At 52.1% G+C, this 23,055-nt stretch overlaps 10 protein-coding genes across 10 annotated transcripts; 6 read left to right on the top strand and 4 right to left on the bottom strand.

Moving 5' to 3' along the window:
• Positions 1 to 295: 295 nt before the first annotated feature.
• J4E88_010478 (uncharacterized protein) lies at positions 296 to 1,580 on the top strand (the record flags this gene model as incomplete). Its single annotated transcript, XM_049404069.1, has 2 exons — positions 296 to 1,189; positions 1,245 to 1,580. The coding sequence occupies 2 exons, from the start codon at positions 296 to 298 to the stop codon at positions 1,578 to 1,580; spliced, it is 1,230 nt and encodes a 409-aa protein (XP_049250160.1).
• Positions 1,581 to 1,702: 122 nt separating this feature from the next.
• On the bottom strand, positions 1,703 to 2,539 carry J4E88_010477 (uncharacterized protein; the record flags this gene model as incomplete). The annotated part of the gene is made up of 1 exon (XM_049404068.1): positions 1,703 to 2,539. The coding sequence occupies one exon, from the start codon at positions 2,537 to 2,539 to the stop codon at positions 1,703 to 1,705; it is 837 nt and encodes a 278-aa protein (XP_049250159.1).
• A 498-nt stretch (positions 2,540 to 3,037) lies between these two features.
• Positions 3,038 to 3,442, top strand: J4E88_010476 (uncharacterized protein; the record flags this gene model as incomplete). The annotated part of the gene is made up of 2 exons (XM_049404067.1): positions 3,038 to 3,067; positions 3,206 to 3,442. 2 exons carry the CDS (start codon positions 3,038 to 3,040, stop codon positions 3,440 to 3,442), a joined length of 267 nt encoding a protein of 88 aa, XP_049250158.1.
• Positions 3,443 to 3,658: 216 nt separating this feature from the next.
• Positions 3,659 to 4,529, bottom strand: J4E88_010475 (uncharacterized protein; the record flags this gene model as incomplete). Its single annotated transcript, XM_049404066.1, has 2 exons — positions 3,659 to 4,427; positions 4,474 to 4,529. The coding sequence occupies 2 exons, from the start codon at positions 4,527 to 4,529 to the stop codon at positions 3,659 to 3,661; spliced, it is 825 nt and encodes a 274-aa protein (XP_049250157.1).
• Positions 4,530 to 4,830: 301 nt separating this feature from the next.
• On the top strand, positions 4,831 to 11,085 carry J4E88_010474 (uncharacterized protein; the record flags this gene model as incomplete). Its single annotated transcript, XM_049404065.1, has 4 exons — positions 4,831 to 9,450; positions 9,498 to 9,940; positions 9,987 to 10,105; positions 10,157 to 11,085. 4 exons carry the CDS (start codon positions 4,831 to 4,833, stop codon positions 11,083 to 11,085), a joined length of 6,111 nt encoding a protein of 2,036 aa, XP_049250156.1.
• Positions 11,086 to 12,038: 953 nt separating this feature from the next.
• On the top strand, positions 12,039 to 13,808 carry J4E88_010473 (uncharacterized protein; the record flags this gene model as incomplete). The annotated part of the gene is made up of 1 exon (XM_049404064.1): positions 12,039 to 13,808. The coding sequence occupies one exon, from the start codon at positions 12,039 to 12,041 to the stop codon at positions 13,806 to 13,808; it is 1,770 nt and encodes a 589-aa protein (XP_049250155.1).
• A 342-nt stretch (positions 13,809 to 14,150) lies between these two features.
• J4E88_010472 (uncharacterized protein) lies at positions 14,151 to 16,292 on the bottom strand (the record flags this gene model as incomplete). Its single annotated transcript, XM_049404063.1, has 5 exons — positions 14,151 to 14,313; positions 14,361 to 15,079; positions 15,130 to 15,384; positions 15,440 to 16,232; positions 16,288 to 16,292. The coding sequence occupies 5 exons, from the start codon at positions 16,290 to 16,292 to the stop codon at positions 14,151 to 14,153; spliced, it is 1,935 nt and encodes a 644-aa protein (XP_049250154.1).
• A 557-nt stretch (positions 16,293 to 16,849) lies between these two features.
• On the bottom strand, positions 16,850 to 18,646 carry J4E88_010471 (uncharacterized protein; the record flags this gene model as incomplete). Its single annotated transcript, XM_049404062.1, has 7 exons — positions 16,850 to 16,971; positions 17,033 to 17,136; positions 17,197 to 17,882; positions 17,928 to 18,106; positions 18,156 to 18,410; positions 18,480 to 18,549; positions 18,599 to 18,646. 7 exons carry the CDS (start codon positions 18,644 to 18,646, stop codon positions 16,850 to 16,852), a joined length of 1,464 nt encoding a protein of 487 aa, XP_049250153.1.
• Positions 18,647 to 19,079: 433 nt separating this feature from the next.
• Positions 19,080 to 19,961, top strand: J4E88_010470 (uncharacterized protein; the record flags this gene model as incomplete). The annotated part of the gene is made up of 3 exons (XM_049404061.1): positions 19,080 to 19,149; positions 19,206 to 19,273; positions 19,320 to 19,961. 3 exons carry the CDS (start codon positions 19,080 to 19,082, stop codon positions 19,959 to 19,961), a joined length of 780 nt encoding a protein of 259 aa, XP_049250152.1.
• An 802-nt stretch (positions 19,962 to 20,763) lies between these two features.
• On the top strand, positions 20,764 to 22,601 carry J4E88_010469 (uncharacterized protein; the record flags this gene model as incomplete). The annotated part of the gene is made up of 3 exons (XM_049404060.1): positions 20,764 to 20,925; positions 20,975 to 21,725; positions 21,772 to 22,601. 3 exons carry the CDS (start codon positions 20,764 to 20,766, stop codon positions 22,599 to 22,601), a joined length of 1,743 nt encoding a protein of 580 aa, XP_049250151.1.
• Between the last annotated feature and the right edge of the window lie 454 nt (positions 22,602 to 23,055).

Raw genomic sequence — 23,055 nt, 5'->3', positions numbered from 1 at the left:
TATTGTATATGACGAAAGACGACCGATGTTTCGGTTATGAATTACAGAAATTAAAATCATGAGTTACGTATCTGTAGAATATTTCAAGGACCGCAATAGTGTGAGCAGGATTGTGCCGTCTCTTATGACAAAAAAAGTCTGAGATGATGCCTTCCCTCCGATGTCGAAATGTGGTGCTTCGGCATGGATATCCACTTCAGGGTGGCAGATCCCCCGCCAAGGCCTATACTACCCGAAGTCGCATCTGAGGATTCCACCTCGAGCTCGAACTTCACAACTTCCACAACACGACAACATGGCTGCCCCAAGACTGCCGTTTCTATGGCCTATGCTATTTCAACCGACCAAATCCACGCGAGTAGGCGCGTCGATAACAAAAGAGCGTGCATCGCCATCTGTTTCCCGCACGCGACGAGCACGCCGTCATTTCACGACTTCGCCCCGCCAATCGGAGCCACCGAGCACACAGCGATATGGGAAAGCATATGAGCACGCAGCTCCAGCATTGGACCAAGAGCCCCCTAAAGAGCCTCAAGAAAAGGAGCCTGTGTCCAACGAGAAACCCCCGCAAGACCCCGTTCATGAACACGAAGAAGTAGAGGAAGATGCGCCAACAGCAACAACCAGTCCAACCACACCCACTCAAGCAAGCGCAACAGAAGAACCCGCCCCGCCAACAACGCCGGCGCCTGATCCTCCCAAGAAAAGCGATACGAAACCCGTCGACAGCGTTCTGCACATTCCCACCGCGGCTGAAGAGGAGTCGCACAAGGCACCGCACCTGAAGACACCGCCATATGTGCACCATTTCGATACCTACGGTCTCGTGCGCAAACTCTCACAATCCTCATACACCCCCGAGCAATCCATCACCATAATGAAAGCCGTGCGACAAACCCTTTTGGACAACATGGAGTTGGCGCGTAAGGAGCTCGTCAGCAAAAGCAACGTGGAAAACGAAACATATCTCTTCCGAGCCGCGTGCAGCGAACTGAAGACAGAAATAGGTAATGCGAAGAAAGGCGAAATGGAAAGGATGCGCACGGAAAGAGGGCAATTGCAACACGAGGTCGATATCCTGGGGCAGAGATTAGGACAGGAAACGACACATCTCAGAGACGAGCTTAAGGGGCTTTTCGACGACAGGAAGATGGCTGTCAGGCAGGAACAGAGGGTCATGGAGACCAAGGTATGTTCATCACATTTCGTCTTCGACGCAACATACTAACAGTAATGTTCTATAGATCCAAGAACTCAACTACAAAATCACCGTCGCGCTCAACTCAGATGCGCGATCTGAGGTCGAAGGCGTCCGCTGGGTGCTTACCCGCCGCGCAGCCATCACAGTCGGTGTCAGTGCGTTTATGCTCTTCGTTGCGCTGCGGTACACGAGCTATGTGCAGCACCAGCTACAGGAGGAGAAGAGGAACAGACCGCCGCCGCATCGACCGAGTCCACTGGAGAATTTGGCGGATAGCACGACGACGGCGAGTAGACCGGTTGTGGATGTTGCGAGTCCTACTCAAGGGGATGCACTGGGTGGAGAGCTGTTGGCTACGGAGGGTGTGTCGTTAGGCTAGAGACCATAGCATGACGATGAAGACGTCTCCATCGCTCCGCTACTCTACAACTACCAAACATTCTTCCGTGACAAGTGCGCTCTGTAAATCTCCCTTTTCTTACCAACACTGCCTCAGCAACCCTACAACTTATGCTTCTTTTCTCCACTCGCCAACCGTGCGAACTCCTTCTGCGGCACGCCCTTCAAAAGCCTCTGCAAACCTCCCATCACCTCCTCCACGCCCTGCCGATCCAACGCCTCCCGGTACGGCTTCTGAATCAACTCCTTGATGAGCACCAAACTCTCGCTGTTGAGATGATCACCCAGTCTCTCCTCAACTTCCTTCCTAACCTCGCCCAGAAACTTGTCACTGTAGCTCTCATCCTTGACATCGACGCCAGCATTGATGACTTTGTTGACAAAGCCTGTCGCTACCAACTCATCGCAAGTGATGCGTTTCGACATAATAAGCGCCTCATTCGCCTTCGCAATACCCAACCTCCTCACAAACCCCATACTCGCATTCCCCTCAGCCACAAGCCCCAGCGAGCTAAACGGCGTAAGCAAAAACGCATGCGGCGCCGCATACACAAAGTCGCTAAACGCGATCAACGCCGCTGACAGTCCCACCGCCGGTCCATTCAGCGCCGTAATGAGTATCTTGGGATGCGTGTAAAACGCATGTGTGATGTGCAGGTTGTTGGATACGAAGGACTTTAGGTACTGGTGCCGCTCGTCGATGGCGCTGCTGTCGGTGGTGGAGCCAAAGGTTACGTCTGCGCCTGCGCTGAAGAAACGGCCGCGGCCTGTGAGGATGGTGATGTAGATGTCGGAGCGGGCGGCGACTTCGTTCATGGCGCGCGCGAGCAGGTAGTATGTGTCTGCGTCGAGGGCGTTTAGTTTTTTGGGCACGTTGAGGGTTATTATGGCGGTTTTGTTGGTGTAGGTGAGGAGGATGGGGGAGTCTGGGGACGACATGGTGGTGGTGGGTTGGATGGTGGAGAGCTGAGATGTTGGTTATGGTGTTTAAGCTGGACGTATGCTTGGGTGCGAGGTTGGTTATGTTTGTTGGAGTGCTTGAGAGATTCTTAGTTGAGATGTCAGTGAGCCGAGGCTAGAATGCGGAGACGGGATAGGCATTGTTAGGACAACCGAGCGCGACAGCGTTGACGAGTGGAGTGTAGCGGATGGTTCTCATTGCTTAACGGAGATGGAGATACTATGGATACGGGAGTAGTTCAGAAGCAGGGTAGGTGATAAATTCCAAGTTGCAGGCACATGTGAAGGCTGCGGCTTCCCCAGCTTGGAAGTGGGGAAACGCGCGGAGGTAAGGCTGAAGATTAGATCTAACCTCTTATCCCCGAACCATCACCGATTAGATCTGCGAAACTTCGACTCCATCATCACTCCACTCAAGCGCGAAAGTCTCCGGAGTGCGCCGCAAATACCACACGACGTCGACTACCAACCGCAAAGATGGGTGGCCCCAACCTCGAAGTGTTCAAGGTACGTAGATAGGATTCCTACAGCGCCTCACGCTTTGAAGTCCAAAGCGACCACACCAATAATTCCACTTGCACTCCACCTGCACTCGAACCAAATCGAACCTAATACTCTTGAACATATACTGACCAGAAGTTCCAGTTCGGGATGTACATTCTCTTCCCAATCAGCATCATGTACTACTTCGGCACGAACCTCGACGGTAAATTTACCGTTCCCGATTTCTGGCCCAAGCCCGGCCAAACGCACAAGATCCCGTACGATAGAGACGAGATTGCAAAGGAATTGGAGAGGTTGAAGCAGAGGAATCTCGAGAACAAGAGGAGGAGGGAGGAGCAAGAGAAGTTGAGGGAACTGGGCACCGGCAGGGAGGAGTAGAGAGGTCGGGACAGCATGCTGGATGCACTCGAACAACACCCCATGACAGGCACCGAGCCACGAGTACGAGCGAACGAGAAGTGACGATCTGAGGTGGGGAATATTTGCTGAGAGATACCAAGCGCGAAGACACAATTCGTTCTGCGCCGCTATTGGCGTTATTGTACAATACTGTATACTACAAAATGTACGCCAGGCTGGGGAGTCAGAGACAGATCACGCAGTGACCTTGCCTCTTATCTCGTCCCAGACATCATCTCCTATGCTTCCCTTGGTCCAGTTCATGTATACTCCTTGTACACCCTGCACCTCCTGCAGCTCATCCAAGAAGCTGCCCAACTCTTTAGCCGCACCCTCGTCCTCTAGAGGCACCTTTGTATCCTCATTAGGATCGTAGATGATCTCGCTCTCCTCAATTTCTACATCTAGCTCCTTCGCCAGTCTCTCCGCCGTCTTGTTCGTCATCGCAGGCTCGGTGTATAACACGACTCTTCCCTCGGCGTCTTCGTCTACATCTAGAACGCCGGCTTCAAGGGCTGGCTCTAGCACCTCGTCTACGCCTACGCCATCTTTCTTCTGTATTATTATCCGTCCCTTCTTTTCAAACATGAAAGCTACAGTGGAGATGCTGCCGCCTGCCTCTTTTATGAGTAGTCGTATGTCGGCTAGGGTGCGCAACTTGTTGTCCGTTTGACATTCTATTATTGTGGCGACGGAGGGCGGCAGGATGGCTTCGAGCAAAAGTGATTCAAGGGCGGCACCCGATGCGGAGAGTCCTTGTCCGCGGGCTATGGCGGCTTCGATAGAGGCTTTGGGCACGGCGGACTTCTTCGCGGTCGAGATTGCGAGGGAGAGGCGGGGGTTCATGTCGGGATTCGGGCCACCGAGCTTGACGGCGTTGGTGATGTCGCGGGTCATAATAGACCGTTGCTTGGACTTGCCAGCGTCATTTTTGGCTTTGTCATGTTTGATGGAAGACCACTTACTGTAGTATGTTAGCAGTGTGCCATTGGATTGCGAAGCTGACGTACGAGTGGCCTGATTGTAGATTTGGGGTGGTGCTCAAGCATCGTACCTGCTCTTGCATGCGCCACTGTCTCGGACGAGAAACATATCTACAAGAGCAGCATATCGCATTCTCCTTGGGAAATGCAGATAAGACTGCGCGACGTAATGGGACAGACATGGAGGCAGATATTGGTTGTTGGCTCGCAATAGTACAAAAGTTGGAGATGCGTGCCTGCCAAGACGGGGGTCCGCAACTCCCACATGCACCCACCGGCATCTCCACACTGGACATCTGTCACGTCAAGACTCGCTACGACATGAGCAGCCGGATGCGATAACTGCGATAACGAGACCGACGTCACGCGATCCCCTCACCAGCCATGGCAGCAGACGAGCCAGCCACGGACAAAGGCCCCTCCAACCCTGAACTCGACATCAAGAAGCTCCATGCGCTACCTTCGGAACAGCAAGACCTCTACTTGCTGACCTTCAGCTCGGACCTCGCCCGCCATGTGGCCTCCTTAGATGGCGACGGCGCCTCGGCCCACCAGATATACATTAAGAAGGAGATATTCCAGATCGTCAACCTCGCGTCCCCCGCCCCCACACGAGTGATCCGAAACAACGTGGGACGAGCAATTGCGGGCATATTCGAAAAGGGAGACAGGAAGCTGCTGTTTGAGTCCATCAATGAGTCAGTCGGCATAATCAACGCGGCAGGAAAGAGCGAGAAAGATGTTCGGACGAAGCACGCGGCTGTGCATTGCCTGGGCGCCATCTTCGAGGCCGCGGGCGATAGCGCTATAGGGCTGTCTCCACTGGCTGTCAAGTCGCTGCTGGGACTCATCAAGTTCTCGCAGAACTATACTGGACTACGAGCGGCCGTATTCAAGGCTGTGGGCAAGGTTTTCAAAGGCGTTAGCTCGCACGCCGATGAACTCAGTGCGAGAGACGCGTGGAAGCAGGCGCGCAATGCTGGCAGCGACAAATCGTACCTTGTTCAGACAGCGGTGTTCTACTGTTTAGAGCAACTACTCCGGCACACGACCTTCTTCGACAACTCGAACGACTTCGATAAACTGCAGAATGTAGCTTGGAAGGCGATCGACAGTCCCTCGTCGTCCGTGAGACGCGCTGTTGCATCGTGCATCAGCGCTGCGTTGGTGAAGAACTACTCTGAGAACGCGCCAGTTGACCTTCCCATCCTTGGCATTACCCGTTCGTCGACCGCGCAGAAGAAAAAGAAGAACAGGAAACCAGGCGATGACGACGGTGACGATGTGGTTATGGAGCGCTCAGAGTCTCCGGCACCCAAGAAGTCGGCTTACCAACTCTCCTTCACCATCGCGAGTCTTCTTAAACTGCTTGCGACACAATACTGTCGACCCCAGGCTGGCAATCGCGCACGAGCTGGAATTGCCGTGTGCTACATCAAGACCATCAAGGGGCTGGGTGAGCAGATCGTCGAAACCAAATATCCAGAGATCGCGCGCAGCTTATTCACGGACATTCTCAGCAACAATGTCATTGTACAGAATCGCTACCGTACACTTAGCACTAGGAAGTTCGTTGCCGTCATACTGGAGACAGTCATTGGCCGCGAGATGCTTGGAGAATCTGGCCAGCTCAATGCCGCAAGGTTTTTGGTCAATGAGATATTGAAAGACTATCCACAGGCGCTCAAGGAACGACCAGAGCCAACAAAGCAAACTTTGATCGGGGCACTGAGTACGCTGTCCTCACTCTTCAATAGTTTGGGATCCGCTACAAATGTCATTGCGGACTCTTGCCGCGATGCACTCCTTCAGGTCTTGCAGCATCCGAGCTACACAGTCCAGGTGACCGCTTCCGCCTGTCTGCGCTCTTTTGTGCTTGCGTGCCCTCTTCAGTTACTGCCAGCAGTCACGATCTGTATGAACAGCGTCAATCGAGAGCTTGGCCTCCTTGCCGGACCAAGGCAGTCGCCTAGGAAGTGCGTCGGTCTGGCTAACGGCCTTTCTGCCGTACTCAGCACGTCTACGTCTCAACCACTCCATGGGTCCGTAGATGTAAACTCGAGAGTACTCCAACAAGCCACTTCACTCCTTAAGTCTGCGAGCAACTCAGATCTGAGGATTGGTTCGACCCAGATTCAAGTTGCATGGATCCTCATCGGGGGCTTGATGACTCTTGGTCCCAACTTTGTCAAGATACACCTTTCCCAATTACTCCTGTTATGGAAGAATGCGCTTCCGAAACCGCTGAACAGAGACAATATGGTGCAAAGGAACTACCTAGAACTCTGCTTCCTAGCACATGTTCGGGAGTGCGCTTTAGGCTCTATCTTGACCTTTCTGGAGTTCAACAGCCGCATCTTAACGCTTGACGTTACGAAAAGACTGGCAGCGATGCTGCAAAATACAACAATGTTCCTGAATACCTTGCCGGCTAAGAAGACGACGGATGACATGTCTCAGCGGCTGTCACCCGCACTTCAACTTCACGACTTTGATCTCATGGTCCGGAGGAGAGTGCTTCAATGTTACACTAAACTTGTCGAGCTGAGTCCAGCAAGTAGTCATGAGGTGTTACTCCAGACAAACTTGTTACCTTTCGCCATCGCATCCTTCGCAGAGCCGGACAACTACACCACAAGCTCATTTAGTACGGCAATCGCAAGTGCTGCAGGAACGTTCGAAAGCATATGGGAGGTGGCTGATAACCATGGTTTCGGTGTCACTGGACTGGTGCGTGGGTTCGACATCACACCCCTTCCTGGAGAGCAAGAGACTGGTACCCACCATCACTGGCTCACGAGGCATGGACCTGAGTCGATTATTGACCGCACGCTTCTATCACCCATCTGTGGTGCTCGTGAACACGATTCAATATCCTTGTACATCAGAACATCAGACGAGAGCCATGAGCTTCCGGATCCACCAGCGACTGAAGTCGTCAACTCGGCACTTCAGTTGTTTGCGATATGTCTACCACTCCAAACTGCTAGGATCCAAGAAAGCATTTTGGAGCAGATGACATCATTCCTTTCCGCAAGTAGCCTGCAGCGCGACATTAACAGAAAGACGGCCATGATGGTCAACATTGCATATGCGGTGCTATCTGCTCTGAAGGTTGCAGTCAAGGAGACCCGCTCGGCTCCAGGAAGTCTGAAAGGACCGGCGGTCGAAAAGGTGATGCAGGATCTGTTGCACCTTTTTGTTGTCCTTCCCGACCCGTTCATCCGCAACCTTGCTAGTGAAGCTTTGGGTCGTCTGTGCAACAGCTCTGGAAACGCTCTCACCACCACTGAGGTGAACTACCTGGTCGACCAGATCGTCGCTAATCGGGAACCCAATGCTCGTTCTGGGTATGCTGTCGCGCTTGGCTGTATACACTCTCAGCTCGGTGGTATGGCTGCTGGCTTTCATCTCAAGAATATACTTGGAATACTGATGTCGCTCGGCAATGATCCCCATCCGGTTGTGCACTTCTGGGCCATCGACAGTCTATCGAGGGTTGCTGACTCCGCCGGTCTATCCTTCTCCAGTTATGTCACCAGTACGCTCGGCATGCTAGCGCAACTATATGCAGCCGACACACACAACGATGAATCGATGTCTCCGGCATATTCGAACATTGAGATCGACATACCTACCCCTGCCGTAATCGCGCGATGCGTCGACAGCACAATCAACGTGCTTGGGCCGGACCTGCAAGATGTTGCAAAGGCAAGAGATCTGATCATGACTCTTGTCGGCCTCTTCCAGGGCGATGCGGATGAGCTGATCATCATCGAGAGTCTGCGTTGCCAGGAACATATTTCGCTATACGCGCCTGGCCACATGGAGTTCTCAGCCTACGTGAAACAATTACAACGGGCGGTTGAAAGCAGCTCGACACAAATCCGTGACATGGCTATCGACGGGTTACACAATCTCATGAGGCGCAACACGGAGGAAGTCATACGTGCTGCCAATCCCGGTCTGGAAGATCAGCTGTGGCATGTTCTCGATCGTGACTCTGAGCATGAAGTAGTGCGGAATATCATCCGCAACTGGCTGCATCAAACTGGCTTATCGGACACCGCGACATGGGTTCAGCGATGCCACTCAGTACTCACAAAAACGAAGAAAGTCGAGACGCAAGACAAGATCGAATCGAAGCCAAAAGCAGGAGCGACTGATTTGCAGGACGAGGAAGTCGCGGGCTTTGCATCAGCGTCTAATGCGCCTGGGGCTGAAGCTGGAGATGGCACTCAAGTCAGTCAGGAACTACTCAAGTGGCAAGTGCGAACATTCGGTATGGATTGCTTGAGCGAGCTTGTCGCGATGGTGAGCAAAGAGGCCACATTCAGAGAGGAGTCACCCTGTGTCATGGCCTTGCAGCAGAGGGTCGCTGATGTTGTGCGCATCGCTTTCTCTGCATCGACCGCCGGTGTAGTACAACTGAGGATTCGCGGCTTGAAGATTATCGACCAAGTGCTCAAGCTATTCGGCAAAACACCCGATCCCGACTTCGCTGAAGTCACTTTGCTTGAGCAGTACCAAGCTCAAATCGGTTCAGCTCTTACCCCAGCGTTTGCAGCAGATTCATCGCCTGAGCTCGCCGCTGAAGCTGTCAACGTATGCGCCACGTTCATTGCTACCGGAATCGTTACAGATGTAGATCGAATGGGTCGTATCCTCAAGTTGCTCGTCTCAGCGCTTGAGAACTTCTCCAGCGAATCCGAAACCGCAGCAATCGGCGATCTCAAAGGACTCAGCTCGAACGCTCAAGTCATGGTCAAAATGGCAGTCTTCTCAGCGTGGGCAGAACTGCAGATTGCGAGTGCTGAGCAAAGCTACTTGGTGGATGTACTGAAGCCACACATCGCAAAGTTGACTCCTCTTTGGTTAGCGTCGCTCCGAGAGTATGCCCGTCTGAGGTTCGAGCCCGACATTTCTTCTTCCATGGGTTCTGCCTCTCTATCTGGAAGTCTAGACACAATCTATGCTGCGCTCAACCGCGAGACGCTTCTGAAGGTATGTTTGGTTGTCGAAAACCTTTGATCAATATTAACAAAGTGCAGTTCTACCAAGATACCTGGCTCAACCTTGTAGATGCCATTGCCAGCCTCATTGACGAAGACAGCGAGTTCGTGTTTGACGCTTTAGATGGCAAAACCGAGTTGTCGGAATCTACCCCCAATGGGAAGTCTGATCACATCAACTACCGCGATGAGCCTGTCGCTTTCTTCTTCGTTCTCTTCGGACTTGCATTCGAAGCATTAGCAGGCCGCCCAGGTGATCTACAAGCGTCCAAGGAGCAGATCCTGGAAATATTGCAGGCACTGAAGAAGATTCTGCGACCTTCGGTATCTGGTCATGCAATCTATCGGGAAGTTGTGTTCTCAGAAACGATGGATATGCTAGATCGACTCGTGCTCACGGAGGGCTTGACGGTTCAAACAGTCATCGTCGAAATCACACGGAACCTGTGTCTTGGCCATCCATCTGCACGCAGAGACCAAGGGTAAGGACATCCGGAAGCTCTACAATTAGCTTGCTGACATCGATAGAACTACCGCCGCGGATGAGCATCTTTCCGAAGACATTGATCAGCTGTTCGAGTTAACCAAGATTATGGTGCTAGTCCTGTCTGGACTTGTGCCTGGGTTGGAAGACAGCAAAGCCAAGGGTATGTTGGCTTCAATATTGCGTCATAAGCAGTCGCTAATCTCACTCCTAGCACGCCACGAGATGAATGAAGAGGCGGTCGCTCTACTGACAACAGCGCTGTCTGCGCTCGTAGATGCGGCGCAAGTCTTCCCATCGATTATCAAGGCTGACCTTCACGCTTGCATCCTTCACATTTTCGCGACCATACTAAGCACTGGGGCCTGCCAAACCACAGTCATTCCTCAAGCGCTTCCGATCTTCAAGCGCTTCATCACCAGTCTCGCACCGCATGCCGAAGGGACGGATGACACTAGCAAGCAACTCCGCGCAACTCTTTCGCGCTTCCTCGCAATTCTCAGATACGCACAGCAGCGTGAGTTTGATGCTGCTCTTGCATGTGAGAAGAATACCGTTCTTGCGACTACCATCTTACTGAGCTCCGCCGCTTCTGCGTTCTCACCTGACGATCCGCTCGTCAAGCGCTTCATCGACGACCTCTTCGACTGTCTTGGCACGGTAACAACGAGCAAGGTAGCAGCAGGCTGCTGTCGCTCACTGCTGCTTCTACCCAAGAAAGGCGCTCTTGAGACGAGCCTTGCTAAACTCATCCTTCCACCAACACTCGCCTTCTTGGCAACGCCTTCTGATGTAGAGGGTCTTGACGAATCTCGCACAACGCTCGCACAGACTCTTGTCACATTCATCTCCACACTACCACAACCGCCACAGCGCCAGACTGCGACCAAGATCATTATACCTGCGCTGTTGGCACGGGCGCAGAAGGAGCCCAAGGCCAGCCAAGAAATTGCGGCGCGCTTACTCGAGATCGCTAGTGCGGATCAGCAGGCGTTTAGGGGCGTGGTGACCGGGCTAAACGCCGACCAGAGGAGTTTCATGGAGGGAGTGCTCAAGAGCGGGCAAGGACCGAGAAGGCAGGAGGCTAGTAGGGAGGATGACGGCATGCCAAAGATCGCGCTCAAGATGGACTTTGGCTCATAAGACTCGTTGTATGATCTACGGCGTTTGTCTTCCAGGTGGACTACATCTCCCTCTGAATCCCCTTCAACGAGCGGTTGACTCTTCGCATCTGGATGCTCAGCTTACTACATGTCAGCAAAAGAAGGGGCGTGCGCTGCGCGGGTCGCATGCATGCATAGGCTCTATTGAAGGACACAGATCCACCATTGGCGCGGTCTGCATTGTAGGTAATTCTTATTGGTCGCTGTGGCGATTGTTGGCTTTGTGCGCATCTTCAGGCTAGACAGGAAGTCATGGGTGAGCACATTAGAGCTAATTCCTGGAACGGGGCTTTCGAGCTAGACGCCTTCCGGCGAGTTGCAGATCAGAAGCATGTAAGCCACATGGCGGCAGTATACTCTAACCATGCACTAATGTTCGATGTTGGATCTTGACCAGTGACTTCTACAGTCGCCTACCCGCGATTTGGGGGCTGAACCGATGCTATTGGTAGAACATTTCAAGCCTCCGGGAGACGGCTCACCACCGCTGCACCCGGAAGCGACTGCGGGTGTCACAGAACCACGCCTTCTCAATTCCGTCGCCAAGCTGACGACCCAATTTTCATGTGGATGACATGTCGCGACCCGTGCCGTGGAGAAGGTATGAGCAAGAAACCGCCACGCCCGCGATGCACGTCTGATCCTGCCAGTCGGTGTCTTTACCTCTTCGAGTGTCGCTCGCCACAAAATGAGTGAATAGCCAGACAGATACACGAGACATCTTATCGGCTTACGGTGGTCTCGATCTCTTTGTAGTATCTTTGGTTCCTTTATCTTCTCCCGCAGTCTCGGTGCTGAGGCTCTGCATGCTCTCTCCGCTGCACGCCATTTCGCCCTCCTTATAGCCGTCGGCCTCCAGCACTGTTTCTTTCGTTCTTGGATCAGCGAGCACCCAACATCTGTTAGCTGGCCAACATCACCCTACGACGAGCAATGTCAAACGACCCCGAGGTCGAGCATAAGGCGGCTGTTAGCCAGGTTCGCAATGCCCCTCACGAAAGTTCACATGGATCGGAGAAAGACGCAGAATATCTTAGCAATACCCCAGATGGCGACAACACGGTTGACACCAACTTCCAGGCTGGTGTTCAAGACATCGAAGCCGTGACGCTCTCCTGGACCACCGGAGCGCTGGTGACTGCCTATATCCTCATATGGCTGGTCTACTTCATCCAGGGCTTGGTAGGCCAAATCAGCAGCGCCTTGATACCCTACGTTACCTCTTCTTTCGCCCTTCACTCCCTCACCCCTACCACCAGCGTCCTCAGCTCTGTCATCGGAGGTGTGACGAATCTCAGCATAGCCAAGGTTCTGGACGTTTTCGGCCGCCCACAAGGATTCCTTCTCTGCTCCATACTCGCCACTGTCGGGCTTGTTATGTCGGCTGCTTGCAACAACGTTGAGGCATACGCTGCGTCGCAGATCTTCTATACCGTCGGCATCAATGGTGTTGGATACAGTCTGAGCGTGTTCGTCGCAGACACGTCATCATTGCGCCACCGAGGTCTTATCCAAGCTCTGGCTGCTTCGTCCTCTTTGATCACCGCCTGGCTGGGCGGACCGATCTCTACGGCATTTCTCAACGGAGCAGGCTGGCGTTGGGCCTTTGGCATGGAAAGCATCCTCGTCCCGGCGGTCACCCTTCCTCTTTTCGGCCTTTTCACTTACCACTACTTCAAGGCGAAGAAGCAAGGTCTGGTACCCCAACGGTCGAGTGGACGCACATTTTGGGAGTCGTTCAAGTACTACATGCGCGAGTTCGACGCTGTTGGTCTCTTCACGCTATCTACTGGATTCGCATTCTTCCTTCTGCCGTTCAACCTCTACACTCTGCAAGCCAAGGGATGGGACTCGCCCATGATCATTTGCTTTCTCGTCTTCGGTATCATCTTACTGATCCTTTTCGGAATCTGGGAGCGATTCTTTGCTGAGATTTGCTTCATCCCCTGGAACCTTCTTCTGGATCGCACTGTCGCTGGAGCGTGTCTCCTGTCCTTTGCTCTCTTCTTCAGCTATATGTGCTGGAGTTTGTACTTCACCTCCATCCTGCAAGTCGTCAACAACCTCAGCGTTACGCATGCCAGCTACATCATGTCGACCTATAGCGTTGGTGGCTACATCTTGGCTATCCTTGTCGGTGGCTTCATATCCTATACTGGACGGTTCAAACCAGTCACTCTCTTCTTCTCACTCCCTATGGTAGTACTCGGAACCGCACTGCTCATCCACTTCAATCAGCCCACGGAAAAGATCGGTTATATCGTCATGTGCCAGATCTTCGCCGCGTTTGGTGGTGGCGTCATGACAATCACGGCCGAGATTGCCATCCTGGCCGCAGTCAAGGAGCAGCAATACTTCGCTGTCGCCATCGCTCTGGTTTCCATGTGTGGAGGTGTTGGTGGAGCCATTGGACTAACGGTGTCCTCTGCAATTTGGCAAGACGTGGTCCCCAAGAAGCTCATGGAGTACCTTCCGGCGGAAGAACTTCCAAACTTCTTGATGATCTACGCGGATATCACGACGCAGCTGTCGTACCCAGTTGGATCACCCACTCGATTGGCGGTACAGAGGGCTTACGGAGATGCACAAAGATATCTGTTCATCGCAGGTACTGCTGCATGGATCATCGGCATAGCTGGCGTGCTCATGTGGCGAAACATCGACGTTATTGGCATGAAGCAGACAAAGGGCCGTGTATTCTAAGCTACATCAACATCTCGAGACAGCTGTTGTTAGAAAAGCGGGACATCGTTCTTCCAGCTTCTTGGTCTTGAGAGCAAAGAACATGAGACCTGCAGTACCTGAATCACCATGCACTAGAAACCCCTCTCTTCAACTCTTGTTACATTGGCGAGTCGCCTGTATACTTTGTATTATCGTAACCTCTTCTCTTCGTTGATGTATTGTTGTGCGCTTGCCAGAAAGAACGCCGGATGCATGATATGCAAACTCCTGAAATCCTCCCAAATTTTTCCTATATATACACCACGCATGCTTTCCCATAACTCCCTCCTCTTTATTACCCTACCAATGATCCGAGAAGCCTCAGCAATGCATGCCATAGTTCGAAAACGCTTGCGATGGGTCAATAATGATGGAATCGTCCAAATTCGTGAAAGCCAACAACTCCGAATTGATGTCGTAGGCGCCAGAATCATCGAAGGTAAGATCAAGACTTTGCTGTGTCTGTAGCGGGGTCATGAAGTTGCTGCGGTCGTTAGTATCATGGCTTATATAGACTCGTTCATCACTTACGGATCCCAATTGCCCCATAACTGAGCGATCATCTCATCATCGAGATGCACCTGTCCATTCGACCCATTCGCGTCTCCGTTGTTCTGTTGAGCCTGGCCAGTGATACCCAGGTCGGCGAGACGCAATGGTGTTTCCTCAGTCACCATTTTGGTAAAACCTATCTGCTCCATACCACGTGTGAGCTCCACCAGCTTCTCGATATGCGCGCTATACCGGGATGTTCTGGTGTGCGCGTAGGCAAGGATGAAGATCATTATCAGCCGTAGGATACATGTGCTGTCAAAGGCCGTTAAGCTCGATAGTGTGCCATCGTTTGCCATTTGTGTCAGTATTGAGATACTCTTTTGTGCGGCGTCAATGCACATCTTGCCCATCCGCTCGAACCATATCCTTTTGCTCGAGGCCAGCGTCCCGTGCTTGATGACAAGGTATAGAAGGAACGGCCGTGTGAGGAGTATCGTGGTGCTCCAATATTGGAGATGCAAGATTGCGACCGCACGTCGGTGCGTGGGAGGCGCGGGTACGTCGTATTTGAGGTGTGGCGGCATCTGGCGATACCACTTTTGCAGCAGCAGAAGGGAGTTAGATACGGTTGAGAAGGATATCGAGTTGGCCGAGCGTTCCATGTAGACCGACTGTATGATCTCACGCTTCAAGCGACAGAGAGACACCGATGTCGCCATCCATGATAGCGGGGTATGGAGTCCGGGATATAGTATCTCATAACCGTTAGTATGGACGCGTTATGAATGGGCGATTCTAGACTTACCTGCTCTGAAGGCATGGGCGTAGTAACCTTCGTAAACCGCTCATCTATGACCGTCGGACTCCCGCCTCGCGAAGATAGTTCCTGGTCGAGCTGAAACAGTGTCCACCAGATTCTGCGATTTTGCTCTCGCTCCAATGTAGTTCCGGACTCAGCCAATTGGTCACGATGTAAACCTAGAGAAAACGCCATCTGAACGCTAGCGCCCATATACAGATAAGCGCTGACCCTGGAGCAAAGGTTCTCCATCGCGATGCTCTGAGCAATGGTCAGCCATGCCGAACACAGTGTCAACAATGCAAAATGTACATACCATTGTAGCCATTGCACGTATACTATCGACATCGGCCTCATCATATACTGCCGGAATAAGTTGTTTTGCAAGTGTAATGTAGTCCTCCGATGTTTTCGGGTCCAACGCAGCTGGCCAATCCGGTGGCGGAGAGTTACCGTTGGGGCCTACATAGTTTGCTGCGCCAATGGCGAACATAGTGTACAAACAGCACATCCAAGAGCTTGATGAGCGCGGTGCCGACTCGGAGTATGTATTTTCTATCCGTCGGAGCAGGGTTTCCACTGGGTATAGCCAGTACGTGCAATGGACATCCTCTAGAAACCGGGAGATGTAGACGTCGCACAACTCTCGACCGGGAAGGTAGTAGCTCTCTTCAAAACCAGGAGAATTCGAAGGCGAGGAGCCTGGTAGAGTAGGCGGATATGAGCCTACTTTGGGGCCTGGGATGATCGACGGGTCCTTCCTTTGCATACCCAAAGTGGCCACAGCAGCATTAAAGGGTATTTCACTGTGAGCGCCAACGTATCGAAATTTCCCTCTTGAATCTTTCATCATGCAGCCCAACGGCTCATGCAGTTCCTGTACGTCTTGTTCCTCGCCATCATCAACACTCTCTGCATCCTCAGGCGACTCTTGGTCATTACTGAAGAGGCCTTCAGTATGCTGAACAGGCTCCGCATTAAACGTGCCTTCCTTGATAGCTTTGGCGATGGTTCGCAGAGATTGCAGGTTCAGCTCATGTCCAGGGAAGAAATGTTCGAGGATGCGCATAGAACATTGGTATTCTTCCTCGGTAACGTGGTAATAAGGCCTTTTCCTTCTTGGGGTAGCGATTGTGCACACCGCGCCTGTGCGTGCGCAGTAACGACATGGTCCCGGGACTTAAGATTGTCAGCTTGTGTCATTGTCGGCACGATCGTACTACCGGTGGGAGAAACCCCATACCAGGATCAATACACTAGAGGTAGTCATTAGTTTCTTGGCACTGATTGACGCGGAGATGCCTTAAGCTACCTTTGTCTTCCTACTGCGACACCGATCACAGCTGCTGTGGACACGATGGGCGTTCGGAGCTCTGCTGGATGGGGGTGCCGACACTCGTGGCGGGGCGACGGCCGCGTACTCGGCCATATTTATCCGACACCCTCGACAGCCCGGCCGAGTGAGATGACACTAGCGGCGATACGAAAATTTCATTCGGCAGGCTTGCAGCAGTTCGTGGAGAAGTCATGGAGCATCGAGCCCGCTGCAGTTGAGGATAAAGGAAAAGGGATCCCATTTCTAGCGGGGGATCTGCTGGGGCATTGCGCCCGCGCAAGGCCACCCTGCAGAACCTGCCGGTCGGCTAATCAAAATCTATAGCGAACACAGAATAGCGCTGGAGAGACGGCAAATCATGTCGCAGCCGATCGTGTCATGTCGCAATATTTAAGATATCTTAATCAAGACGCTCTTTGTTTCCAGAAAGTTGTTCAAGGAATACAGAGGCTCGCCTTCGCGTCCTGAGCCTGATGACTTGTATCCACCGAAGGGCATGTCTACACCGGTAACTAGGTGCCGTCGAGTCAGCGAATGCATCACGTACAATCCAATCGAATGCATGTTGCTTACCTGGTGAGGTGCAGTTGACGCCGACCGTACCAGCTTCAAGCCCTGTTGCGAAGCGCATCGCGCGATCGATGTTTTTGGTGTACACTGACGCATATAGTCCGTACCTAGACACAATTAGTCAGTATTTGTTTCAGCTTGGCCACGCTAGGGACCGTGAGACGAACTCTGTTGCATTAGCCTTTGCGAGCACCTCGTCCTCAGTCTTGAAGACATTGATGTTGACAACTGGGCCAAAGATCTCTTCTTTCATGATCTTTGCGTCCTCTGGCGTGTTCTTGAATATGGTGGGCTCAATGTAATAGCCTTCGCGCCCCGATGGAGCGCCGCCACCAGTGAGGAGTTCGCCGCCGGATTGCTTTCCCGATTCCAAATATTGTAGTACAGTCTTGTGTTGCGCCTCATCGGCTTGTGGGCCATGGTTGACGCCATTCTCACGCGCATCGAGGGGGTCACCCATTTTGACCTCTTCTTCAAAGTTTTGCTTGAAGAGCTCGATATACTTGTCGGCAACCGTATCTTGGACGTAGATGCGCGAGTTGGCCATGCAGACTTGACCACTGTTCCACTGGATGCTGTGAGCCGTTTCCTTCACAGCCTTTTCCAGATCGGCATCTTCGAAGATGACCGCCGGAGACTTGCCTCCGAGTTCGAGGAACACTTGCTTCATGTTGGACTTTGCGGCGGCTGCCTGGATCAGACGTCCGGTGCGACTTGAGCCTGTGAACGATAACGCTCGTACGTCCATGTGGTGGCTTAAGATGGATCCGCTAACATTGCCGAAGCCGGTGATGATGTTGATCACACCTGGAGGAAAGCCAGCTTGCTGTACCAGAGTGGCGATTTTTGCGGACTACCATCGTCAGTCTATTGCAGGAGTATGGAAAGAATGGCGTACAGTCAATGGAGCCTTTTCAGAACTCTTTAAGACAACAGTATTCCCGACAATGAGAGCCGGTGCTAACTTATTGGCCAAAAATAACAATGGGACGTTCCAGGGAATAATGCCAGCTACAACACCATAAGGTTGACGCAGCGTCATGTTGATATATCCCGGGGTCTGGACGCTCGTGGTACCTGTTCAATGTTAGTGACCTGCTGCAAAACTCACACGCACCCATCCTACCTTGTACACTGTATCCAGCTTCTGCATAACGATCCCACTTCGCCGCAGAAGCATAGGCATCGAAGAACTCGCCTACTGGGCGACCCATAGAGCTTGCTTCTAAAGCGGCCAACTCATCGCTGTTCTCTCGGATCAGACTAGCCAACTTCTTGAAGTATTGGCCTCTTTGGTCTGGAGTCAATTTTGACCAAGCAGGAAAAGCAGCTTTTGCTGCAGCGACAGCATTGTCGGTGTCTTGCTCAGATGCCTCGTGGACTGTAACGATGGTAAGTCTGTCTTCTCCGAAGTTCGTCGCAAGCTCTTGTGTTGACGGCCTAGACTCACCTTTTGCTACGAGCTTCAATGTGGCGGGGTTGGTAATGTCAAACGTCTTCCCATTTGATGATTCAACGAACTATAAAGTAGTTAGCGGAGGCGTACTCAATTGATTTAAGAGAGCCAACCTCTCCATTAATGAAGAGACGCGTCTCAATTTTCTCCGGTAGACCCATTTTGATGGCAGAAGTTCTAGAGCAAGTATATGCAGGCGTCCGTTGATAAGGGTTCAAAGGATTGTGGCAGCGTATGCTATCTCTTCCGTGGAGATAGGTGCGGTAAATTTGGAGAAGCAGCGAGGCTGTGGCACGGCGTTGCTTCGATGACCCCACCTCGGCGCCGTCTTGCTCCACACGTTCTCAAAACGACCCACCGGAATTATCAACCCGCGGCTTCAGACATGTCGCGTCCATATCACCGCCAATATAGGCGAGCCCATTCGCGGAGCCCTCGCAAGAATTCCACCCTTGCTGCGAATCTCACGTGGTTGGGGAATAGTTCCCTGTATCGCTGACAACTTCGTGTTAGACTGATAATGATAAGAAGCGGCGTAGGGCCTCAGCGATCGGTTGACGTGCACTTTCATAACCTTTCTGAGACGCCGACATCATGGGTAGCGAGATTGAGCAATTGAAGGCTATGGTGGGGAAGCTTCAGGCGGAGGTAACGCGTTTGAGCGGTATGTGCTTAGTCAGCTATCGATTAGCTTTCTGCGGCCTGCTAACGGAACACCAGATCAGGAGGACATTCGCAAGCTTCAGTACACTTACGGATATTATCTCGATAAGTGTCTGTACAAAGAGGTTAGTAGAGCGAAGAAACTACTTGACTAGAAGCTCATCTTAACAGGTCGCCAACCTCTACTCCGATCACCCTGACACATGCGTTGAGTTTCTCGGAGGCCGATACAATGGCAAGGAGGGCGTCAAGAGACTCTACATCGGTCGCTTCGCGAACGCCTTTGTAGCCGGACGCAATGGCCCTGTGCATGGCTTTCTTCTCGATCACCCACAGATGCAGGGCATTGTCGACGTCAATACCGATGGCACGCGAGCCAAAGGTCGCTTCCGCAGCATGATGTCGGCCGGTACCCACGATAGCATCAAAGATACACACCCTCGCGGCCTAGTACAATGGTGGGAAGGTGGCATATACGAGAACGAATACATCAAAGAGAATGGGGCATGGAAGATCTTCAGGTTGAAGTACTTCCCCTTCTGGCACGCGACCTTCGAAAAGGGGTGGGCGCACACCAAGCCGAACTATGTACCCTTCCTTTCGAAGACATACCCGGAGGATCCAAATGGGCCAGACGTTCTTTGCGATCGTCCGATGCTCTGGCCTGACACGCGCGTCGTGCCATTCCACTACAATCACCCTGTCACTGGTGAGCAAGTCGCCGACGATGATCTTAGAGCTCCACACTTTGGTCAGGATGCTTCAACAAGCACTCCTCCACTCGTGCTGAGCAAACCAGAATCTGATTCGTAAAGGACTGCTTAGCTTGGAATGCCGGATAACTTTATGATCATACCTCGCGCTGCATGTGTTGATATGGCGCATGAAGATGTAGCCCTTCCTTTGCTCAATGCGATTGGAATGATTGAAATCTTCGAACAAATAATATCAGGCCTTTCTGCTCGCATCAACATGTCAGTGGCGTTTCTGGTGTCGTACAAGCACAACGCGGCCACGGCTTCAGAGCTCTTTGCATCTTACTCTATGCAGTCTGACAGGTTTATTGGAATCACAAAGTTACATCGCTAATGATGCGCAGCAAGCCCTAGAGAATAAGCAAATGTACGCGACCAAAGTCACCACACAAGCCTTCGCAGTCACCACCATTTGATTTGCGCTATGGCCAGTTTTCCCGGTAAAGCACCCCTTTCAGCGGCTCGGAGACGGAGCAAGGCGACCTATCATCCCAGAGTCAGCTGCGTGCTGTGATCTTTCATAGCTATATTTGGACGAGGAACTCTCAGTCCAGCGCTACGGCTATGTCCGTGTCCGAAAGTGTAGAATCGTCCCATATTCAGGGTTCAATGTGTGTCGGACCAATAGTCCCGCTTGCGATCTCGCGCGGTCGCATCAATCCGGGCACAACAACCCCTGTAAGCATCCCCAACTACCCCGCAAGTCCACCTCCCCACATCTATACTCGTAACTTTCGAGCACGGCAGTACGTCTGGTAGCAAATCAATGCGTCTCCTTGACAAAACGAAACATCGCAATATGAGCGATAATCAGTATTAGACCACCTTACTGCCAGGTGGTCTAGCATAGCACGAACGCGATGGCACACATATTTTCTCTCGCGAACCCTGCCTCATCAGCGTATCATGAAGGGAGCCGGTCGGATGACCAAGTCAAGTTCCCAGATAGTGGCTTCTTCCAAGGCTTCAACAAACCATCGCGCCTCGAAGCCGACATCTTTGAGCTCGAGACGACTGGTACAGTGAGTATGTCGTCCTGTAGAGATAGAGCACGAAGCTCAGTGCTCTCAGATACCCAAAGATATAAATGGAACTTTCTTCCGTATACAGCCGGACCATCGCTTCCCACCCTTATACGAGGAGGACATACACTTCAACGGCGATGGTTCGGTTTCAGCATTTCGTTTCGAGAACGGTCACGTCGACTTCAGACAGCGATATGTACACACCGATCGGTTCAAGGCGGAAACGAAGGCGCGCAAGTCTCTACTTGGCCGATACAGAAACCCGTATACCGATAACGAGATGGTGAAAGGCATCATCAGAACAGCTTCCAATACTAACATCATCTTCTGGCGCGGGGTGTTGCTCGCCATCAAGGAGGACGGCCCACCTTTCGCTATGGATCCAGTCACACTAGGGACCATTGGCCGATATGACTTCGATGGTCAAGTAAAAACTCCAACGTTTACTGCGCACCCCAAATTCGATCCAGACACTGGAGAAATGGTATGCTATGGCTATGAAGCTGGAGGTAATGGGTACGATGCCAGCTGTGACATCGTAGTATACACGATCGACAAATATGGGAAGAAAACCGAGGAATGCTGGTACAAAGCACCGTTCTGTGGGATGATACACGACTGCGCTATCACGAAGAACTATTTGATCCTACCACTCACACCAATCAAGGTCAATGCTGAAAGGCTCAAGAAGGGCGGCAATCACTTTGCGTGGGACCCAGACGAAGACCAGTGGTACGGCATTGTGCCTCGTCGGAATGGAAAGCCAGAGGATATTGTCTGGCTACGGGCCGACAACGGTGTGTATGCTACTAGTGATGTCGTGACAGGCGCTAACGATTTCAGGCTTTCATGGTCACGTCGCTGGCTCCTACGAAGATTCGTCTGGAAACATCGTCGTCGACCTGACCATAGCTTCAGACAACGTCTTCTTCTTCTTTCCACCAGACAGCCAAGCAGACACACCCACGACGTTACTCCAACGCAACAAGCTGGTCTCTGATACTTACCGCTGGGTCTTCGACCCTAAAACTCCCACCGACACGCGGGTACAACCTCACAAGCTCTTTGGTATCAACGGCGAGTTCTCCCGCATAGACGATAGAGTTCTGACGAAGAAGTACAACCACTTCTGGCAATGTAATATCGACCCGAGCAAACCGTATGACTTCCCGAAGTGTGGCCCGCCCGCCGGTGGTCTCTTCAACGTACTGGGACACTACGAGTGGGACACGGGGAAGAAGGATACCTTTTGGGCAGGACCGACATGTACGTTCCAAGAGCCTGTCTTCGTCCCGAAGGCATCGTCTTCTCCATCAGACTTCGTGGAAGGCGAGGGATACATCATGGCTCTGCTCAACCACCTCGACGTCTTGCGCAACGACATCCTCATCTTTGATGCGCAAAACCTCTCCCAGGGGCCGCTAGCTGTCATTCATCTACCTGTCAAGTTGCGACTCGGTCTACACGGTAACTTCATCGAGCAGAAAGACATCGATGAGTGGGCCGAGAAGCGCAAGAAGGGCGGTGAGGTTGGGCCGGCGGTACCGGCGAAGGAGATGTTACCATGGCAGAAGAAGATGGCAGAGGAGGAGGGCCTTGGGATCGCGGTGCCAGTGCCGGGAGAGGATGTCCTCAACAGACCGAACGGCAAAAACGGAACTAACGGTAACTGATTCGGCTGTGAGGCTTGACTGAAGAGGAGAAGCTGCTAATGCAAAACAATCTCGATCGTGCTGGGAGTACGTTTAGTCCATCTCGTTGGTAAACCACGAAATTACGTCAACCTAGGAAAATCCTGAGCACCCTGGAGCCTACATCTATGTCAAGTCACTTACCTTGCATGATTCTGTCTTGATGTAGTCTTCAGACCTGTTTAGTATTAGCTAAAAAGGCGCCTGTGTATTCATCACATATGCATGTCAGCCTAAGGAAAGTCTAACACCCTAGAGCCTACATCAACAGTACATTACCTACTTTGTATGTTTTTATGTTGATGTAGCCCCCAGACCTATTCAGCTTTTATCTTATCCAAAGCGTGCGGAATATTCTACCAGGTAGTTTTAGAAAGTGGAGAAATAGTATTTAGTGAAACTAAGAAGAAATATACATACTACAATCTACATCACT

This window comes from Alternaria novae-zelandiae, assembly GCF_023758075.1.
Source record: "Alternaria novae-zelandiae strain BMP 2774 chromosome Unknown scaffold_34, whole genome shotgun sequence".
Taxonomy (NCBI): domain Eukaryota; kingdom Fungi; phylum Ascomycota; class Dothideomycetes; order Pleosporales; family Pleosporaceae; genus Alternaria; species Alternaria novae-zelandiae.
Note: the sequence above shows the minus strand (reverse complement) of the source record. Positions and strands in the feature narration are given on the sequence as shown.